The 19,793-nt window shown below is 56.1% G+C and overlaps 1 protein-coding gene across 11 annotated transcripts in view; it reads right to left on the reverse strand.

The window, feature by feature from the left end:
- The window catches only part of PITPNM2 (phosphatidylinositol transfer protein membrane associated 2), a 132,892-nt gene that overhangs the window by 13,735 nt on the left and 99,364 nt on the right, over positions 1–19,793 (reverse strand). For 9 of the 11 annotated variants that reach the window (XM_078061051.1, XM_078061049.1, XM_078061054.1 and 6 more), the window contains 7 exons: positions 11,817–12,031; positions 10,624–10,745; positions 7,895–8,122; positions 5,423–5,731; positions 4,376–4,471; positions 2,005–2,109; positions 1,714–1,784 (listed from right to left, as the gene is read on the reverse strand). In XM_078061051.1, coding sequence (XP_077917177.1) covers positions 1,714–1,784; positions 2,005–2,109; positions 4,376–4,471; positions 5,423–5,731; positions 7,895–8,122; positions 10,624–10,745; positions 11,817–12,031 — 1,146 coding nt within the window. Of the gene's footprint in view, positions 1–1,254; positions 1,562–1,713; positions 1,785–2,004; positions 2,110–4,375; positions 4,472–5,422; positions 5,732–7,894; positions 8,123–8,291; positions 8,554–10,623; positions 10,746–11,816; positions 12,032–19,793 lie in introns of those variants that run through there. The other 2 variants (XM_078061055.1, XM_036080245.2) reach the window with 2 other exon arrangements.

A 19,793-nucleotide genomic window follows, 5' to 3' on the forward strand; every position in this document is an offset into this window, starting at 1 on the left:
CGGCCCAGGAGCCACCGAGCAGTGAACGAGGAAGGCAGGCTGGTGGGCGGTACGGGGTCTGGAGCTGAGGCAAGACTGGGCTGCCTCATCCCCAAGAGGAGACCGGTCATTGGCCAGGTGTGGGCCACGGGGCCTGGGCAGGAACACATGCCCGACAGAGCGTGGGAATGATTCCTGCCCCCACATGAGGACTGCCCGCCACTGGCCGGCCTGGGCAGGAATGAATTCACGACCCGGGCAGCGCAGGGCAGGGCCACCAGCCGCCCAGCCCAGCCGCCAGAAGGAGCTACCACACTGCCCCAAGGGCTTATCAACACAGCCAGGCCAGGTGCTCAAGGAAGGCCTGTCTCAGGGCCGCCTCACCATCACCCAGTTAGGGAGGTGGAGTCCAGCGGTCCTCAGAAACCCAGGACGGGCAAGGGTGGGCAGCGAGAGGCCTGAGCCTATCTCCTGGGACCCAGCACTGCAGGCTGGGACTGTTCAGGGACTCCCAGAGGCCAACTGGAGACATGGCTCTCCTCCCATTGGTGCCTAATACCGGGGCACACCCACCAGAGACTCAAACCCTGTAGGAACAGACCCCGAGGGAGGTGCAATGTGGCAGTGGGCCTGGAATCCGTGGGGCCAGCTCTGGAGAGTCGGGGGTCCCCGTCAGTGTCTCCATAAAGCCGTACCCCGTCCACAAGGCGGGGAGAGGAGGCTCCGGTTTGGGGGCTATTGCAACCCAAGGGATCTGACTCTGGATGGCTGTGCCCAGAACTGGTGCTGGGTTCCAACGCACATCCTGAGGCAGACCTAGAGCCCGAGGCCCCTTCTGCCCCTCCCGAGGGGGCCGTCAGAGCTGTGTGCGCCCTAGGTGGGGAGGGGGCTCCATGTGCTTTATCTTGCCATTAACTGGCAATTGGAAATCAACTCCCCTCGTCCCGGTTTGCCTTCTAGAAAAGCCCACGTTGACCCTGGACCGCAGAGTAGAAAACCCCAAGTCAGGGAGGGCGGTGTGGATGCTGCTCCTCCTCCGTGGCACCTGGCCCAAGCTCCCCAGGGGTCCCGAGTTCCCAGAGGTGCTGTCCCCACCTTGGGCAGCTTGAGGTGAGAGCGGCGTGGTGACCGCGAGCAGTGCGGTGACCGCAGCGTGTGACAGCCCTGCTCGGCCCTGACTCCCACCCCCAGTGCAAACAGCTCTGACCGCCCACAGCTGGAGGAGGAGAAGGGGCGTGAGCCCCGTGCAAAGAACCCCCGAAGCGGACACAGGCGCTCTACCAAGACAGCTTTATTGGACCCCGGGAGCCCTGTGGGGCCCCAGCGGGGCGGCGGCCGCTCACTTCTGCCTAGACGGCTTTCGCTTCCTCCCCTCCCATCTTATTTTCTTCAGCAAATGCGGAAAGGCTGGGTACAAGGTGAACATCTGTTTTTTGGTCTGGAATTTACAAGTTTCTCCTTTCACTTTCCACCGGCGGAGCTGGGTCAAGGCCTTCTTTGGGGGCTGCCTGCAGTCCTTCTTGGTTCTCAGGGACGTCGGGGCAGGGAGTAAAGGAGCCCCCAGGCCTCTCTCTGATGGCGCCTAGGCCAGTGGGGACGTGAGGTGGGTGGGTGGCCGAGTTCTGCCTCTGCAGCCCCACGGGACCCGTCCTTTGAGCTCAGCCGCCTCCCCCTGCAGCCCCGGAGGGCCCCCGGCAGCACAGCCCCTGGCCCTCTGCCCCCCTGGGCACCCACCTCGATGATGTTCAGCTGCTCCACACTGGAGGCCACTCTGAATTCATGGGCGCTCTGGCGATAGAGACCGTCTGCAACACATAAGCAGGGGGTGCTGTGAGCAGAGGGGCAGCCGGGCAGCCCCAGGCCCACAGGACAGAGGCAGTGACCGTGACTAGTGGGGCCCTGGGTACTCCCACCCCTCCTCCCCGATGCCCAGCGCTGCACAGAAGCTGGGTCAGAGAGGAGGGGCCTGGCCCCTGCAGCCCCCCTCCCCAGGCCCTGCAGCAGCACCCCGCCCAACTCAGGTACCCTGTGTATCCTCCGGCTCAGGGCTTTCAATTTTGTCCATGAGGTCATTGGAGTTCCACTTGGTGATGTCCTTGGGGAATATTTCCTCTGAGTCGGACAGGTCCTCTGCGGGGAGACAGCAGGGCTTCAGCAACCCCTGGAGGGCAGGGACTGAGGAGTGCGGGGAGGCCCGGCTGGGAGGTGCAGGGCCTCGCTGTGGCCACTCTGGGGGCTCCCCGCCCCTCTCTGGCCTGTGTCCACCTCCGTGCTTGCTTCCGCCCCTCCCTTCCTGAGCAGGATGAACCCATGACCGACATCCAGGGGGCTTCTGCTTGACCTTTTCTAAAAACTGTGATAATTTTCACGTAACATAAAATTCACCATTTAAACCCCTTTAAGGTGACCTTTCGTACATTCCCGATGCTGTACACCCACCACCTCTGTCTGGTTCCAGAGCATTTCCATCTCCCCGAATGGACACCTTGTACCCCTTAGCAGTTGATCCCCGTCCCCTCCCCCAGCCGCTGGAGGCCACCAATCCACTTCCTGTCTCTATGGATTTGCCTGTTCTGGACATCTCACTGAATGGAATCCTACAATGTGTGGTCTTTTGTGTCTGGCTTCTTTCACCGAGCACCATATCGCCAAGCTCCATGCACGGTATGGCAGGTGTCCATGGTTCCCTCCTTTCTATGGCTGAATCCTATTTCACTGTATGGATGGACCACGTTTTGTCTCTCCACCCATCAGCTAACGTCCCTGACCGTTCTCAACGTCCACAAACGGACAGCCTCGCTGTGGGCGCTTCTTCCACCCATTACTCTTGTTTCTGCTTTGCTGAGAACAGCAGCCTGGGGTGCTGCTGGGCTGGAGGCGGCTGTCTGGGCGCTGGTGGGCACGGGTCCCTCCTCCAGCCCCGCATCCCACTGAAGGGCACTTCCCGGGCCACTTTCATGCTGGCATCTCCTGCTTTGCTAACTCTTCTCTCTTCCAGCTTTTTCTAAAGTTTCTCTGTTAGATGTGCATTTCCCCCCTGTCAGGGACTCACAGCCAGGAGAGGGTGCGCCTCTTGCCCAAAGAGGTGGGCATGGGTGGGAGGCCCAAAATACCTTTCCTCCCCCTCTGGGGAGGGCCCGGGTGCAGAAGGAAGCTCAGGAACCACCTACCACCCATTCCAGCTCAGATCCCTTTTGCCTGGACACTGATTCCCCAAGTTCTCCCTCAAGGACCGGCCAGTTAATGAAAATACCATAATCAGGTGGCCCCTCTGCCTGCTCCAGGCCACGGCTGCCCCGTGAGGGGCTCTGGCCTGCCCTGGCCCTGCTCAGTGTCTGTGGGCAAGCCCCTGTCCCCCTCCGAGCCTGTGTCCTGCCTCGTCAACCGCAAGCTGGAAACCAGTCTCCACAGACCTGTCTGCCGGTGGAGAGGAAGAGCCAAGGTAGGAAGCACGTGAGTGTTTTAGTGAAGTTGACCCTTGAACAACACAGGAGCTGGGGCACCGACCCCCCAACACAGTCGAAAATCCACTTCAAACTTTTGATTCCCCAGAAACTTAACTACTAATAGCCTCTGTTGACCAGAAGCCTTACCGGTAACAGAGTCAATTAACACAGATTTTGTATGTCATATATATGATATTCCATATTCTTACAATAAAATAAGCTAGAGAAAACACGTCATTAAGAAAATCATAAAGAGGGGCGCCTGGGTGGCTCAGTCGTTAAGCGTCTGCCTTCGGCTCAGGTCATGACCTCAGGGTCCTGGGATCGAGCCCCACATCGGGCTCTCTGCTCAGCGGGAAGCCTGCTTCTCCCTCTCCCACTCCCCCTGCTCGTGTTCCCTCTCTCGCTGTGTCTCTCTCTGTCAAATAAATTAATAAAATCTTAAAAAAAAAGAAAAGAAAATCATAAAGAAGAGAAAACACACTGATGGTACGGTACTTATCAGAAAAAATCCACATGCACATGGATCTGTGCCATTCCAACCCGTGTTGCTCGAGGGTCAACTGTACCCACATCTTCCCAGCAAAGGCGGGTGATTCAGGAGGCTGTATGTTCACTGTGCTTATTTTGGGATTGGTGGGAAAATGGGCATTTCCCATATTGCCTGCTTGTTTGCATTTGCTAAGGTTCCTACGTGAGATGGACAACCATTGAACCAAGAACAAAACAAGGTCATTACAAAGATTTAGAAAATTGTAAGATGCCATGCTTATGTCAAGCTTCTTATGGAAATAAACCCACATGTGGCACAAAGGCCCCGTCTGAGTATGAATCCATCCTACATCCATGGCCGGGGTGAGCCTGAGGCCCCCGACTCCTGGGGATTTCATCTCATCCTCTGCCCTGACCCTCTCAGATCCTCCCTCCCGCCCCCGGGAAGAGCCACTTACCATGAGCGTCGAAATACTCGTCGTCTGAGCTCTCGTCTGAGTCCCGGGCGATACTCTGCATCCTCCACTCGGAGATGCTGTGGCGGGAAGGGCTGGCTGGAAGGCAAAACCTCAAGCTGACTGACCAGCCAGCTGGGCTAGGCCGGAGCAGGGCCAGGAGGGCTCGGGGGAGAAGGGAGAAGGGAGGGGTGGAAGCTCCTGGAACTTTCAAGAAGGTCCCACATGCATGTGTCCCAGGGAGGACAAGGGACTGGGAGGGTATCGGGTATCAGGCCAGGACGTGCAGTCACGCAGGCCGGGGTCCGCTCCTGTGCTCTTGCCCGGGGTCTGCCCGGCGGGGGGGAGCCCCGGAAATTCTCCTGCAGCAGAGCAGATAGGACTGTGCGGTACTCTCAGGAGGTGAGTGACATAAAAGGTTATCGACATATATACATCCACAGAGCCCTTCAGCACAGAGACAGGCCAGCCTGGCATGGGGAAGCTGGGTTTGCAGAGGAGACTCCTGGCCATACACGGGATACCCTGTTTTTTCCAACCAGCCACAGCACTTTTGCCAAAGTTCTCCCGAGAAAGGCCTTTCTCAGGATCTAAAGGTTTTTCAGGCTCCTTCAGCCTGGCTCCTGCCACAGCAGCAGAGACCCCTCCTGGGCGTGCTGGGGGTACCCACCCAGACTCCCTCCCCTCCTGGGAACCCTGGTTCCTCAGAGCCGTAGCTTCGGGGCCCCAGGAGAGGCTGGGAGCTGGGTGCCCCCACGGCCGGCCTGTCTTACCTGGCCCTTGTAGGTGAGTCCAGGGTCACCTGCTACGGGGGGAGGCACCCTGGGCTCGCTCTGAGCTGGGGGGCTACCAGCAGAATGGTTCTGACTCCCCACAGGTGTGGCCCACAAGGTTGGGAAGCAAGAGTCCATGTCTGGAGTCAGAATTATCTGGCTGTGGCAGGGGGCTGGCTGCCGTGGACGGGGGTGAGGGCTGTCCTGGGGTAGACTCGTGGAAGGTAGAGCCCCCCCCCGCCTGGAGAAAGGGGGTGCTATGTGCCCCGGGGCTCACCTCCCCGCTTGGAGGACCGCGAGGACTTGGAGGACGTGGACCACTGTTTCTTGAGGCCCCGGCCTGCCAAGGGTTCCCCGCTGCTGCTGCTGGGCTGGGGGGCCTCCCCAGGGACCTGGGCCTGGCTGGCTTCGTCCTTGGCCAGCTCTGCAGCCTCCTCGTCATCTTCGTTGAACTGGGCCATCTTGCGGGACAGCATGAGCTGCGCCTCCTTCTCCAGCTCCCGGATGTTCTCCATGTTCAGCCCGTACCACTCATCCTGCCAGCACCAGGCCTGCCGGTGGGCCCTCACCATCACCTTCCGCAGGCCTGCCCCCAGGCGGTGGCGGGGGCGGGAGGGGGAGACAGGAGAGACGTTAGCCCCCAGGGCTGGGCGTGGGGCTGGGAGGCACCCCGAGGTTATACCCATTGTGTGGCTGTGGGCAAATCACTGCCTCCCCATGCCTCAGTTTCCCCATCTGTAAATGAGGGGTCTGGCTCACAGATGGCCTCACGAGGTTCTATAATTGGAGCAGAGTGGCCTCCTGAGGGATCGTGGCTGCTCAGAAGCCACGCTGAATTTTGGGGGGATTCCTGCCCCAGGGGGAGCTGGAGGAGGGCTCCCCCACCGTCTCCCGCCTCAGTGTCTAGTACACTTTTGCTGTCGAATTTCCACATGGAAATCAAGTTCCCGTTCAAAGTGGGTTGGTCCTTTTTCACAAATAGAACATATATACATATAAAATAAGATGCAAAATAAGACAAAGTAAGACGTAGAAGAATATATCATGCAAGTCAAATGATAAAATGAGATCGCTTTCAAGGTATAAAGGATAATAAAAGAACTTTAGAGACAGAAGGCAGAGGGGGTTGCCTTGGGCTGGGGGTGGGCGTGGGGGTGACTGTGAACATGAACAAAAGACTGGGGTGATGGAATGTTCTAGAACCGTGTGCACGACTCTGAATATACTGCCACTTATAGAACTGTCCTCTTACAAGGGGGGGAAGTGTATGGTATGCAAAATTAGGCCTCGATAAAGCTCACTAAGAAAACATTAAGAAGAAAGAGAGCATCATCCCTATCCACACCACCCAGTGAGGGAGCAGACGCGACCAGAAGCAGGGAGCCCTGGGATGGCCGTCCTGGACACCCTCTCCTCCTGCCCGCTCCAGCCTCATTTACTTTCCTCTCCTTTTGCAGCCCACAGATGTGTTTTCCTACCTGACACGTTAGGCTGGTGTGCATGTTGCTGACATTTACATGTCTGCGTCATGCTGCATGTCTTTTCCTGCCATTTGTGGGTTTTTTTTGGGTGAGTTTCAGGTTTGTTGCTGTCTGGTATTTATTTGTTTGCAATGCCATTTTGTTTATTCCTTCTTTTGCTATTGGGTCTTTGGCTCACTTTCATTGTCTGTCCACTTAGCTTTTACAAATCTGCTGCTCTGAACATTCTGGAATGTGTACAAGAGTTTCTCTCGGGGGAAAACCCGGGAGGGATGTCACTGGATCTCGGGGCATGCATCTTCCACTTTCCTAGAGAAAGTGGAGTGGCTTTCCAAGTGGTCAGGCCATGTCATGTCCTTGGGCTGGTCTCCGGTGACACTTCCTCCTGGCTCAGGCCACTCTGCCTCCCCTGCAATCCTTCCTAAATCCCTTGACCTTCTGCGCCCTCCTTCAGCCAAGACTGTCTCTGCGCCCCAAGTCCTGGGCCATGGCCTCAGGCATGCCACCCTTGGGTCCCACACTGAAGAGACCATCTGCTGCGATGCCCCTGCCCGTTGCTGCAAGAATGTCAGCTCAGGTCTCGGGCAGCTGGGACGGGAGACCTGGGCTCTCTGCTTCCTCCTCTGCAAGCGGGGGTAACATGGCTATCCTCATCGGTCACTGTGAGCTGATAGGACACACGTGACGCACACTATCAAGGGTGTAGCTCTGTTCACAGCTAAACCCAAACCCTGATTCTTGGAGTCAAAAGATACCTGCCCAGATGCCACTCCTGGATCATGAGCCTGGGGCTGGGTCAGGCCCTTGGCACTGACCTCATGCCACGACCTGGGGGGCAAGTAGGGAGCTGAGGTGCTAGGGGAGAGAGGAGCCCCAGGTTGGGCCCATTGGTCCCATTGGTGTGAGGGCCCCATGGTGTCCAAGACCCTCTGCCCCCACGACGCCCAGCCCATGGGGGAGGCGGAGCTGGGGTCAGGGCCTGGTGCAGGTAAGCAGCAGGGAGGCTGTCTCCCGGGGCTACTGCCCCTCAGGAGGTCGGCACTATATATAAGCTATGAACACAAGCCAGAGTGTCTGGGGACATGCTCTGGGGCTTCTTAAGCAGACAACCAACATACACTGCCTGTCACCTCTAGGCGCCCGGCAAGTAGTCAAGATACACCCCGCGGGAAGCTGCACATGGGCTTTGGGTCATCTTTCAGGAATAAGAGGGAAACGTCGAACCACAGCTGGATGAAGAGGGAGGCAGCGGGCACGGGCGAGCTCACCGGTGTCATGGATGAACCTCTCGATCTTGGACTGCATGCCCCAGTAGCGAAACTCCACCTTGCAGAGCTTGTAGGCACACATGAGGGGGAAAACCTGCTGTTTGTACTCCTCGATCCAGTTGTCAGACAGGGGTCCCCTCTGCGTCTTGATCGAGCGGAACAGCTTGGGGTCCTCTTCCGTCTTATACTCGTTGGGGGGCACGGGGTCCTTGACAATGTCGATGAAGTCTGTGGGGAGAGCCTGCCAGTGGCCACTTCTGCCCCACCTCCACCCCACCCCTTCCTTTTCAGTGCCCTCCCCATGTCCCCGCCACCCGCAAAGCCTCACAGGCCTCTGGGCCTCATATGCCGTAGGGCCGAACATGGGACTGGGGATGGTGCTCTGGGCCACTCTGACCTTGAGCTCTCCCGACCTCAGGGCCTGTGTCCTCCTGTGACTCTAAGCAGTTAATCAGGTGAAGAGCTGAGGAGGCATGGGGAGATCAATTTCCACAGGGGACGTGGGATAGGAGGGCGGTGGCGGCGGGCGGCGGCGAACAGAAGAGAAGGCCAGGAAGAGCTTCCCAGAGAAAGTGGCGTTTCAGCTACAGGAGCAGAGCAGTGGAGCCAAGAAGGCCCCGCAGCACGGGATGCGAGAGTTTGGGGAGCCGCCAGAGTGTCTGTATGGGGGAGGGGACAGCGATGCAACCTCTTCTCACCAGGCTGGGCTCCCAGCAGCACCCTGCGGGGGAAGTGGCCCCATATTCTACTTATATTTACACAGTGGCTTTAAGGCAGGCTGGCTGCTAGGAGCCCGTCTTCGATCAGAAGGGAGGAGACCGGCAGGAGGTGTTGGACCTGGGCCGGTCCTGAGAGTGGGTAGTGGAGGCCATAGGGCTGGGTGCTGGGGAAAGAGCACTGGGGGCTGGTGGGACCTGGCTGGGTGTGGGATGGGGGGCTGAGAGAAATAGCAGCAACTCTGGGAAGGACCTGGGCTGTGCCACCTCTTGGCACATGCTTCTTCCTACTGTGCCCCTCCCAAGGCACGCGGGTGTTACACAGGGCTGGGCACACACCTGGGGTACATAAATCCCAGGAGAGAGTTTGTGGCTCAGAGAGCCCCTTTCCCGGATGTATGGGGATGATGGCACGGGGGGCGGGGGGGCTAGGCCCTGGGCAGGCTCCGGCTGTCTCGTCTCCCCGCTCCCCGGCCTGCATGGAACCCATGCTGTGGTTTGCAAACACAGACGTGGGCTCCACTGAAACCAGCAAGGGGTCAGGGGCGGCCCAAGGGCCGTGGCATTCGGCGGGGACAGAGATCCTTCCTGGAGCAGGCCACATGCACGGCCTGTGTGGGCAGGCAAAGGCCAAGGGGCAAGGGGCGGGCTGGGGTGGGGATGAGTCATATTACAGAGACTTAGGAGCCACGGCAGGTGGCCTCTGGAGGGAGCCGTGGGGCTCAGGCCGTGTCTGAGGCTGGCCAGACCTGAGCTGGTGGAGGGCCTGTATCATGCTGGGTCCGTCCCTCCTGTTGTGGGTAGAATGTGTACCCCCCGCCCTGCCCCCCATTCATATGTTGGAGTCCTGACGCCCCAGTTCCTCAGAATGTGACCTTATTTGGAGATAAGGCCTTTAAAGACGTAATCAAATTAAAATGAGGTCATTAGGGTAGGAGGCCCTACTCCACGATGACTAATGCACTTATAAAAAGGGGAAATTCGGACACAGACAAGCGCACCTAGGGAGAATGCCACGTGAAGATGAGGGAGAGACTGGGGTGATGTGTTTCCAAGCCAAGGAATGCCAGAGATCACCAGCAGCCACCAGAAGCTAGGGGCAGGGCCCGGAACAGATTCTCCCTCAGTGACCCCAGGAGACAACCCCACTTCTGGCCTCTAGACCGTGAGACCATGCGCATCTGTGTTGAAGTCCGCCGTCTGTGGTCCTTGGTTGCGGCAGCCTGGGCAGACTAACATAGCTCTAGAACCCTGGTGGGGCCTGAAAACTCCAGCAGGAGGGAGGGGGCCGGGTGAGGGCGCCCAGGGAAAAGCCCTTCCTGCCCCTCAGAGGCTGCCTGAGAGCGTGACCCCGGGGCCCTGGCAGCCACCTGTCCGACAGGCGTCGTGCACCTGCCAGCAGCGCCCCCATGGCGGCTCGCGCTATAGGGCCTGGAACCCATAGGTTGCAGACCAGGGGCTGCTGGGCTGCAGGGGGCCCGCAGATGTGGTCTGTGTGGCCAGCACACGTTTATTTAGGAACTGGAAGATTTCACATGCAAATCCTGATTTCTGGCCTCTCTTAAAAAAGATTGAACACACAGGGCTGTCTCCTCATGACAGAGTGAGGTGGAGGGCAGCGGAGCAGAGACTACCTGCCATCAAGGGGACACAGCCCCCCCAAGCCCACTGCACTCAGGTTCGGCAGTCAGCCTGAGGTCCCCCCACCCCCACCCCCCTGCGCACACGTCTGCACTCCGGGGAGGGGGACGCCTTGAAGGGGTGGAGGGAAGGGGCTTGAGTGGGGAAGGCACCCAGCGTCAGTGTGCACGTCAGGAACATGGGGCCAAGGAGGCTGGTCCTGCCTCCCCCAGTGCCCAGTGCTTGCTTGGACTCTGACCTCCCCGCCTAGGACAGGAGCCAGCCTGGAGCCTGCCAGGCCCAGAGACCAGGTCACGCAGGCAGGAAGAGCCAGGAAGTGGCCCTATGGGACTCTGGCCCTCCCCGGGATGGGAGGGCTGTGGTAGTGGTTACCGATTGTCAGCTGGTTCTTCTCCACAGGAGACAAGCTGAACACATTTGGGTTTTCTCCAGCATCCGTTTTATAAAAGGTTTCGATGTCAATGGAGAATTTCTCCACAAAGGGGCAAGTGAACCTGTGTACGGAAGGAAAGCACACGTCAGGACCGGTGGCTTGCAGGGCTGGCTGTGGGATGGCTGGGTCAGGGCCTGCTGGACCCCACTGGGCACGAGAGGGAGAAAGGGCTGGAGTGGTGGCCGAGATTCGCCTGTCCTGGCCACCTCGGGAACCCTCCCCTTGTCCCGAGAACTGCCGAGGCCAGGCTGTGGGGAGGGGGGGATGTGTTTAGGGGGAAGAGGGAGACATTATAGGAAGCTGCCAGAGACCCTGTGGCCATCGTCCACATGTGTAAGGCACGGTAGGGACACAGGCACACACAGACACGCCACAAGAATCCAGACTAGCACTCTGTGACATGTCACGTCCCAAACCCCCCACCCCCGAGCCACCAGGTCTGGCAACAAGGCAACAGCCCCTCTCTCTTGGCTGGAGATGAGCTCACAGGAGGAAAGTGCCTCTGGGAAGAGAAATAACCTCAGTAGATCCTCTGACAAGCCCAGGTCCTCATCCAGTGGGGGGGACTCACGGGGACCCCCACCTATACAGCTGTGGGTGCCAGCTGAGAGCAGCCCCCTGTCTGTTCTACTCAGCTACCCTGGACGGGTGAGGGTGGGGGCATGGAGTGAAGAGCCTCCTTTCTTTGGGAATCCAAAGAAAGCCCCATTCAAAGTGGAATATAATAAAACAATGTCACAGGTGCTGAAGGTCTCAGGGTTGGAGGGAATCGCTGGGCCATCTGGTCTATCCTTGGTTCATGTTTCTTCCCAGATGGTCGGTTAATGGTCCCCCATTGTCAGGTGATTATTAACAGAGGTTTGTATTCCCTGAGCCTTCCCAGAGGGCAAAGGGGTCTCAGGTGACCCTCGCTTGCCTCGTGCCTTCCCGGCCTCCCTCGGGCAGGTGGAGAGGTATCTAGGTGTTGACCCTCCCCTCTCTTGCCTGATCCCTGAGGACAGAGGCTCCTGGAACAGAGGCTCAGCTCCCCAGGAGCCTGGGCTCCTCGGAGTGTGGAGGGTGAGCCTGCCTAGGGGGCCACCCCCAGGGTTCCTTCCCTGCCTAACAGCTCGGGGTGTGGGGAAAGGCCCACCTGGTTCGGGTGTAGGGGTAGGCGTTCCAAGACTCCTCAACCACCCTCAGGGCCGCCTTGGGCAGGATGGAGCGGAACCAGCTGGGGATGTGCATGCCCACGTGGTACACCTTGTGTGTGTACTGCCCAGAGCCGCCGGGGCCGTCTGTGTATGGCCGGTTCTCCAAGATCTCCACGCCGCTGCCCTCGCCATATGTCTCGTTCCGGCTCTTCTTCTGTGGGGACAAAAGTGCTTGCGATGGGTTGGGGCCAGAGCACTCTGCAGAAGGGAAGGGGCTGAGGAGACCAGGCCAAGGGGCGCTGAGAGGAGGAAGGGCTTTGGGCAACCAGGCTGGCTTTTCCTGTGTCACTTCTGGACCCCCAAATCCAGACCCAGACTCCACCCCCCCTCCCAGCACTCCTACAGGAGACTGAGCAGGGGTTGATTTCCCTCCGAGCTCCAGCACTGCAAGTGCACAGTCCTCCCTTTGACCCCCATCAGTCCCAGGACTGACAGGGTTCTCAAGATCAGAAACCAGATGAGGATGCCCGCTCTCTTCCTTCTATTCAACACTGTACTGCAGGGTCTAGCCCAAGAAATTAGTCAAGAAAAAGAAATGATCAGAGGCACTCAAATTGGAAAAGAGCAAGTAAAGCAATTTCAATCTGCCAATGACAAAATCCCACATACAGAAAATCCTAAAGAATCCCCCAAACCTGTTAGACATAATAAATGAAATCAGCAAAGTTGCAGGATGCAAAATCCACACACAAAAATAAGCAGTGCAGAAAGGAAATTAAGAAACCATTTCCATTGACAAGAGCACTCAAAAGAATAAAATACCTTGGATAAATTTAACAAGGTGGTGAAACACTTACATGCTAAAACTATAAAACACTGCCAAAAGAAAATAAAGATCTAAATAAGTGGAAAGACAGCCATGTTCATGCATTGGGAGATTTAACATTGTTAAGATGTCAATATTCCCCAAAGCAATCTAAAGATCCAATGCAATCCCTGTCAAAATTCCCAGTGGTCTTTTTGGTAGAAATGGAAAAACTGATCCTAAAACCAGGAAGGATCAGTGAAGGATCTCAAAGAGCCAAAACAATCTTGAAAACAAAACAAAGCATAGTTGGAGCATTTACACTTTCCTACATAAAATCTTGCTACAAAACTACAGTAACCAAAACAATGTAGCATTGGCATAGGATAGATCCAAAGAAAAGGGTCGAGAGTCTAGAAATAAACCCATATATCTGTATACTAAATGCACTGATTTTCAACCAGAGTGCTGAGATCTTTCAGTGAGGGAAAGAAGTCTTTTCAACACATCCCAGTATATTGCTGGGACAATTTGCATATCCACATGCAAAACAATGAAGTTGGATCCCTACCTCACATCACATATAAGGACTGACTCAGGGGCACCTGGGTGGCTCAGTCGTTAAGTGTTTGCCTTCGGCTCAGGTCATGATCCCAGGGTCCTGGGATCGAGCCCCGCATCGGGCTCTCTGCTCAGCGGGAAGCCTGCTTCTCCCTCTCCCACTCCCCATGCTTGTGTTCCCTCTCTCGCTGTGTCTGTCAAATAAATAAATAAAATCTTAAAAAAAAAAAAGACTGACTCAAAATGGATCAAAGACCTAAATGTAAGAGCTTAAGCTATACAACTCTTAGAAGAAAACATAGGAGTAAATCTTCATGACCTTGGATGTGACAATGGTTTTTAAAATACGGTACCCAATGTATAAGCAACCAAACAAAAAACAGATAAATTGGACTTTATAAAAATTTTTAAACTTTTGTGCATCAAAGGACATTATGGAGGGAGTAAAAGGACAACCCACAGAATGGGATAAAATTCTTGTAAATAATATATCTGATAATATCTGATAATAATGTATCTAAAATATTAAAGAACTATTACAACTCAACAACAAAGAAGCAACCCAATTTAAAAATGCCAAAGGACTTGAATAGACATTTCTCCAAAGAAGTATATAAATGGTCAACAAGCACATGAAAAGATGCTCAACATCACTAATCATTAGGGAGATGCAAATCAAAACTACAACGAGATACCAATCCTGACCCAGTAGGATGGCTAAAAAGACAGACAATAGCAAGTGTTGGTGAGGATGTGGAGAAACTGGACCCCCCACCCCCCGCACTGCTCATGGGAATGGAAAACAGTACAGCCGCTGTGGAAAATAGTTTGGCAGTTCTTCAAAAAAGCTCAGCATAGAATTGCCATATGACCCAGCCATTCCAGTGCTAGGTATACATCCAGGAAAAGGAAAATATTTCCACACAGAAACTTGTACACGAATGTTCACAGCGGCATTATTCACGAGAGCCAAACGGTGGAAACAACCCAAATGTCCGTGATCTGAAGAATGGATAAACAAGTTATATCCACACAATGCACTACGATTCAGCCACAAGAAGGAAGGAGGGGCTGCCACCTGCCACAACGTGGATGAGCCTTGAAAACAACGTGTAAGAAGCCCAACCCGAAAGGCCACATAGCGTCCAAACCCACTGATAAGGAATTTCTAGAACAGGCAAATCCATAGAGACAGAAAGCAGATTACTGGTTGCCTGGGGATGGGGTGGGGGGATGGAGATTGACTTCTTCTTTGAGGTGATGACAATGCTCTAAAATCGTGGTGACGGTTTGACAACTCTATGAATTTGCTAAAAACCCCTAAACTGTACACTTTAAATGTGCGGATTATGTGGTGTGCCACTTCCATCTCAATCAAGCTGGTATAAAACACACAAACAGAAACCAGCGCTGCGTCTGTACTCACTAGGGTTTCAGAGAGCTCGAACACGGGGTGCAGGAAGGGGCCTCGGCGGCGCCGCCTGAGAGGGACAATGCCTGGGTCACCTCTGAGTGTCTCTCTGCCACAAATGTTCTTCCCAGTGTCCAAAAGCTCAGGTTTCTGCTTATGCAGAAAGCCTCGTGGTTAAGGTCCCAGTAACTTTAAGCCCGGCATCTGTTTCCATGGTGACATGACGCCATCGCCGAGGCCATCTTCGGTCAGCTTCCTGAACAGCAGGTGTGCACATGTGCACACACACACACACACTCCTAAGTGTACACACCCATGTACACACACACACGCACTAAGTGTACACACACATGCACACACACACACAGGCACTCCTAAGTGTACACACCCATGCACACACACACAGGCACTCCTAAGTGTACACACCCATGCACACACACACTCCTAAGTGTACACACCCATGCACACACACACAGGCACTCCTAAGTGTACACACCCATGCACACACACACTCCTAAGTGTACACACCCATGCACACACACACAGAGGCATTCCTAAGTGTACACACCCATGCACACACACACACTTCTAAGTGTACACACCCATGCACACACACACAGGCACTCCTAAGTGTACACACCCATGCACACACACACAGAGGCACTCCCAAGAGCACGGTCTCACCCCTAGGGCACAAAGATGTGCTATATCTCCGTGGCCCAGAGCAGCTGACTCCCCTTCAGAAAAAAAATAGGAAAGACCCCGGTGGAGGGCACAGATGGGGTCCGTGGGGACGCACCATCCCTCACTCTTTAAAGGAGCCCCTGGAATGTGGCCCAGATTCTGTAATGAAAGCAGCAACCGTGCCCCAGACACTTTGTGAGCTCCTGCCTCTTGCAGTAGCTTCGTTTGTTATGGTTGTGCCAAGTGCTTTCTTTCCATGTCCTTTCTCCTTTCGTGATTGCAACAACCCCTTGAGAAAGGTGCAGTATGCTCCTGTCCCCAGTTTGCAGATGCGAAGGCAGGGGCTAAGAGAGCTGGAGTGACTTGTTTGAGGCACACAGTTTCCAGGTGGCGGAGCCGGGCCAGAACTCGAGATCTGTTTGACTCTGGGGCCTGCTCAGCCCACAGCATGAAAACACCTTGGCACAAGGCAGGTACCCGATTTTTTATTGAGCAAAGACGTGCATTCTAGTCCCAACTGTGTGACCAGCTCCCTCTCATCCTGGGCGAGTCACTTCTCTCTGGTGTCAGTTTCCAAAATTCTACACCTAATCTATGGTCCTACATCCAATCCATGTCCTACCATGTCCTTATAAGAAGTGAAGACAGAAGCACAGATGGGAGGGATGCAGCTGTAAGCCAAGGAACCCCGGCAGCCCTCAGAGGCTGGAAGAGGCAGGACAGGATCCTCCCCTAGAGCCTTCAGTGGGAGCAAACCCTGCTGACACCTTGATTTTAGACTTCTGGCTTCCAAACTGTGAGAGAACACATTTCTGTGGCTTTAAGCCCCCCAGTTTGTGGTGCTTTATTATGGCGGCCCCAGGAAACAAACACATCTGGGATTCGGGGTGGCTCGGTGAGAAGGGGACATGCAGGTCAGAGGAGCTAGGGCTACATGGAGTGTCCGAGGGCTGAAGTGGGGTGCCCAGCCTGCCGGGGACCCAACGGTGGAGAAGAGACGGGGGACAGGGTGCAGGGGTGGGGAGGGTCCTATCGGCCTCCGTAGGGCTGCACAGAAGCCTCTGCCCATTCGGGTGACTTGAGCCTGAGTTGTCCTCAGACTCCTTGCCCAAGAAAGCCAGCATGTCCATCCCAGAAGCTCCCTCTGGAGGCTCTAGGGGAGGACCCTGCCTTGCCTCCTCCAGTCCAGGGGCCCCAGGCATTCTTAGGCTTGTGGCCACATCACTCTGCTCTCTCTGCCTCCACTGTCACATGACCTTCACCTTTTCTCTGTCTTCTCCTCTTCCTATAGGGACAACAGTCATTAGATTTAGGGCCCACTCTCAATCCAAGATGATCTCATCTCAAGGTCCTTAACTAATTACCTCTGCAAAGACCCTGCTTCGAAATAAGGTCACAGTCTAAGGTTCTGGGTGGATGTAAATTTGGGGGAACACAAGTCACTCATGGGAGATGGATAACACAGGCCACTTGGGGCCACACGGGCCACAGTGAGCAGTGGCAGAGCCGCGGGGACCCAGACTGGGAGTGCGTCTGTACTCCCTGCAAAGCACTTTCTTCCCCGCCTGCACAGTAAAGATCAGCTGGATGAACAAATGGGTCCTGGTCTCAACTATCACTGGTTCCCTCTGAGCCTGGGCACCTCCTCCAACTTTGGAGCTGACACCCCAGAGGGCTGACCCTTGGCTCCCCTCTGGCAATGGCATCCGGGGGTGCCCAGTCCCCTGCTCAGCTGAGGCTCTCAGTCATGCCACAGAGGAGTAAGCTCTTCTCGAATCGTGCTGACCTTCTCTGCCCACAGCAGAAGCCACCGGCCCCACCCTTGCCAACCATTCCCACAAGCTGCGCTGTGGAGCCTCCCAGGGAGACTGCAGAAAGGCAGCAGAGACAAGCCCAGCTCCCCAGGGGCACACATGTGCCCAGGGGGAGGCCTGACTCATGACCCCTGCCCACACAGGCTGAGTGGGGAACTCCCCCCTCCCCCATCCTGTGGGATCTGGGGGCTGCATGGGAGGGACCTGAGCCACCATGGGCCTGGGCAGAAAAAGCACGGGATGAAGGACTCAAAGGCCCCCTCCCAAGGAGCCGCCCTTGGAGCTGTCCAGGGTCCTGGCCAAGCCACCTCCAGTCACTCCCTCCAAGGCAAGCATCTGCTGAGCACCTCCACGGGTGATGGAAGGCTCTCTCCCAGCCAGAACAACTTTTCTTCTTTCCTTCTTCTCCTTCTTCTTCTTTTTGTTGTTGTTGCCTTGAACAGCATGTATACTGAGCGCTGGTCAGGCACAGCATGAAGCAGTTTGACACGTGAGCTCATCCCACCTCGCTCACGAGCCCATGGAGGAGGTGGTGAGTTCAGAAGGCAGACCCCTTGCTAGCGGCCACCCCAGCCGGTAAGCTGGGCAGGAGCAAAGAAACTAAATTTCCTCTTCTTTCCACAGAAACACAGCTGCCTTCCTTGAGGGCCTACCCACCGCGTGAGGCCCAGCTCACAGTGGGGGCTCTCCCGGGGCCGCTGGCCTGAGGCCCCCGGGAACATCCGCGCCCTGTCTCCTGGCCTACATTCGGTAAGCTGCACGCACATCCACCTCCCCGATGGCACTCCTGGAGAGCAGGAAGCTCTTTCCATTCTTCTCTGTAACCCAGCCCTCCGCCCAGGCTGGGCCCAGAAAAGTCTGCATTTGACTTAGTGTTTTAACAGCTTTACTGAGATACGATTGGCACAGAGCCAACCACATACATGTAAAGATGCAGCTGGTGGGCTGCGATGCATGTCTGCACCCGTGAAACTGTCACACAACGGAGATAATATGCTCGTCCATCACCCCCCATGGTGGACGGCGCCCCCAGGAGTTCGGGGGCCAGTGGTAGGTAAGACAGTGCCAAAGCAGGAGCAGAGGAAGGTCGCCTGGAGAGACAGACAGGTGTCAGTGGGGCTCCGATGAGCGAACACACACAGGCAGCCCCGGGCCCATAGGAGGGATCACGTAGGGGGGGCTATAGGATATTGAACATTAATTGGAAGCGTAAGGATAGATGTTTTGAAAAGAACAAAATACCTCAAAAAAAGGGGTTGAGGATGGCAGGTGCTTCTGAGGAGCCCAGTCAGAGGTGTTCACATGCTCCAAAAAGCTGTGGGATATTCTAGGAGCTAAAAGTGAGCCCCTGGATCCTGAGGCCCACCCCCGCCAGCTGGCGGGCACGGTGGAGCTGGGGGGAGGCCTGCCACGGTCTGGGCCCCCCTGCCTTGGGTGGGAACTGGGGAGCCGCAGGATGAACAGCATCCTTGAACAGGCTGAGCAATTTCCAGATAGCTCAGAGCTGGGGGGCCGAGGTGAGTCGCTTCTCCTCCCCCTGCTCTCTAGGAATAGTTACGGGGTGAGCGGTTCAAGAGGGAACCGAGTGGCACTTCTGAAGCAGGGGGAGCCAACAGTCCCCCAGAGAGGCTGGCTCACCTCCCATTCTCTTCCTACTCAAGCTCCCCATGCTGGGGGGTTGCTGCTCAAACTCTGGTAGCTTCATGGGGCTCCTTCCAGAAGGGACTAGGGGTCTGGGCTCTGCAGGGAGCTCGTTACTAACTCCCTAGAGCCGGGTGGATGGGTGTGCACCCACCAGCAGTTCCAGGGGTGGAGGTGGAGCCCTGCCGGCCGGGGCTCTCCCTGCACCAAGGGCCCCATGTGACACCATGGTCTAGGGGTGGCACCGAGGCATCCGTATGCCCAGAAGAGCAGAGCCAGGTGAGAGCAGGTTTGTAATCCGACTCCTCACTGGGAGGAAAGCTGCCCAGCCGGGCCAAGGGGGCATGAAGGATGAGCACAGTGCTGGCAGGGCAGCTGGGGAGGGGGACCTCCCCTGAGGAGCAGGACCCCAGCGAGTAGGAGCGTGGTCATATCTGGGCCACTTGCAACCCGATCCCGGGTCTTCCCACTCCGTGTCCCAGGTCAGCCAGGCTCTGAGTAGGGAGGTCCCCAACGTCTGGGTGGGGGGTGGAGGGGAGGCGCATGGTATCCTCTGGCTTGTCATAGGAATCGGTCATCCTCAAACTCATCTGTGACTATAAATCAGCCACATGGTGGATACTGCTGTCTTGCAGGCAGCCTAGGGAACCAGAAAATAGGCCAGGTGCTCCCAGGCAAGTCATTGACCTTCTTTGGCTCACACCTTCCTGTCTGTCAAATGGACTGAATTTTTGTGTCCCCTCCAGATTCGTATGTTGAAGCCCCCAACCTCCAATGTGATGGTACTAGGTCAGGCTTTGGGAGATGATAAGGTCATGAGGATGAAGCCCTCACAGTAGGATTAGTGCCCTCCCAGAAGAGACCCCAGAGAGCCCCCTCGCCCCTTCTACCATCAAGAACTCAGTGAGAAGGTGGCCATCCAGGCAAAGCCAGGAGGAGGGCCCTCACCAGACACCACTCTGCCAGCCCCTTGACCTTGGGCTTCTAGCCTTCAGAACGCTGAGAAATAAATGTCTGTTGTCTAAGCCCCCAGTCTGTGGTATTTGTTATAGCAGCTCAA

This window comes from Halichoerus grypus, chromosome 13, assembly GCF_964656455.1.
Source record: "Halichoerus grypus chromosome 13, mHalGry1.hap1.1, whole genome shotgun sequence".
In the NCBI taxonomy this organism is placed as follows: Eukaryota; Metazoa; Chordata; class Mammalia; order Carnivora; family Phocidae; genus Halichoerus; species Halichoerus grypus.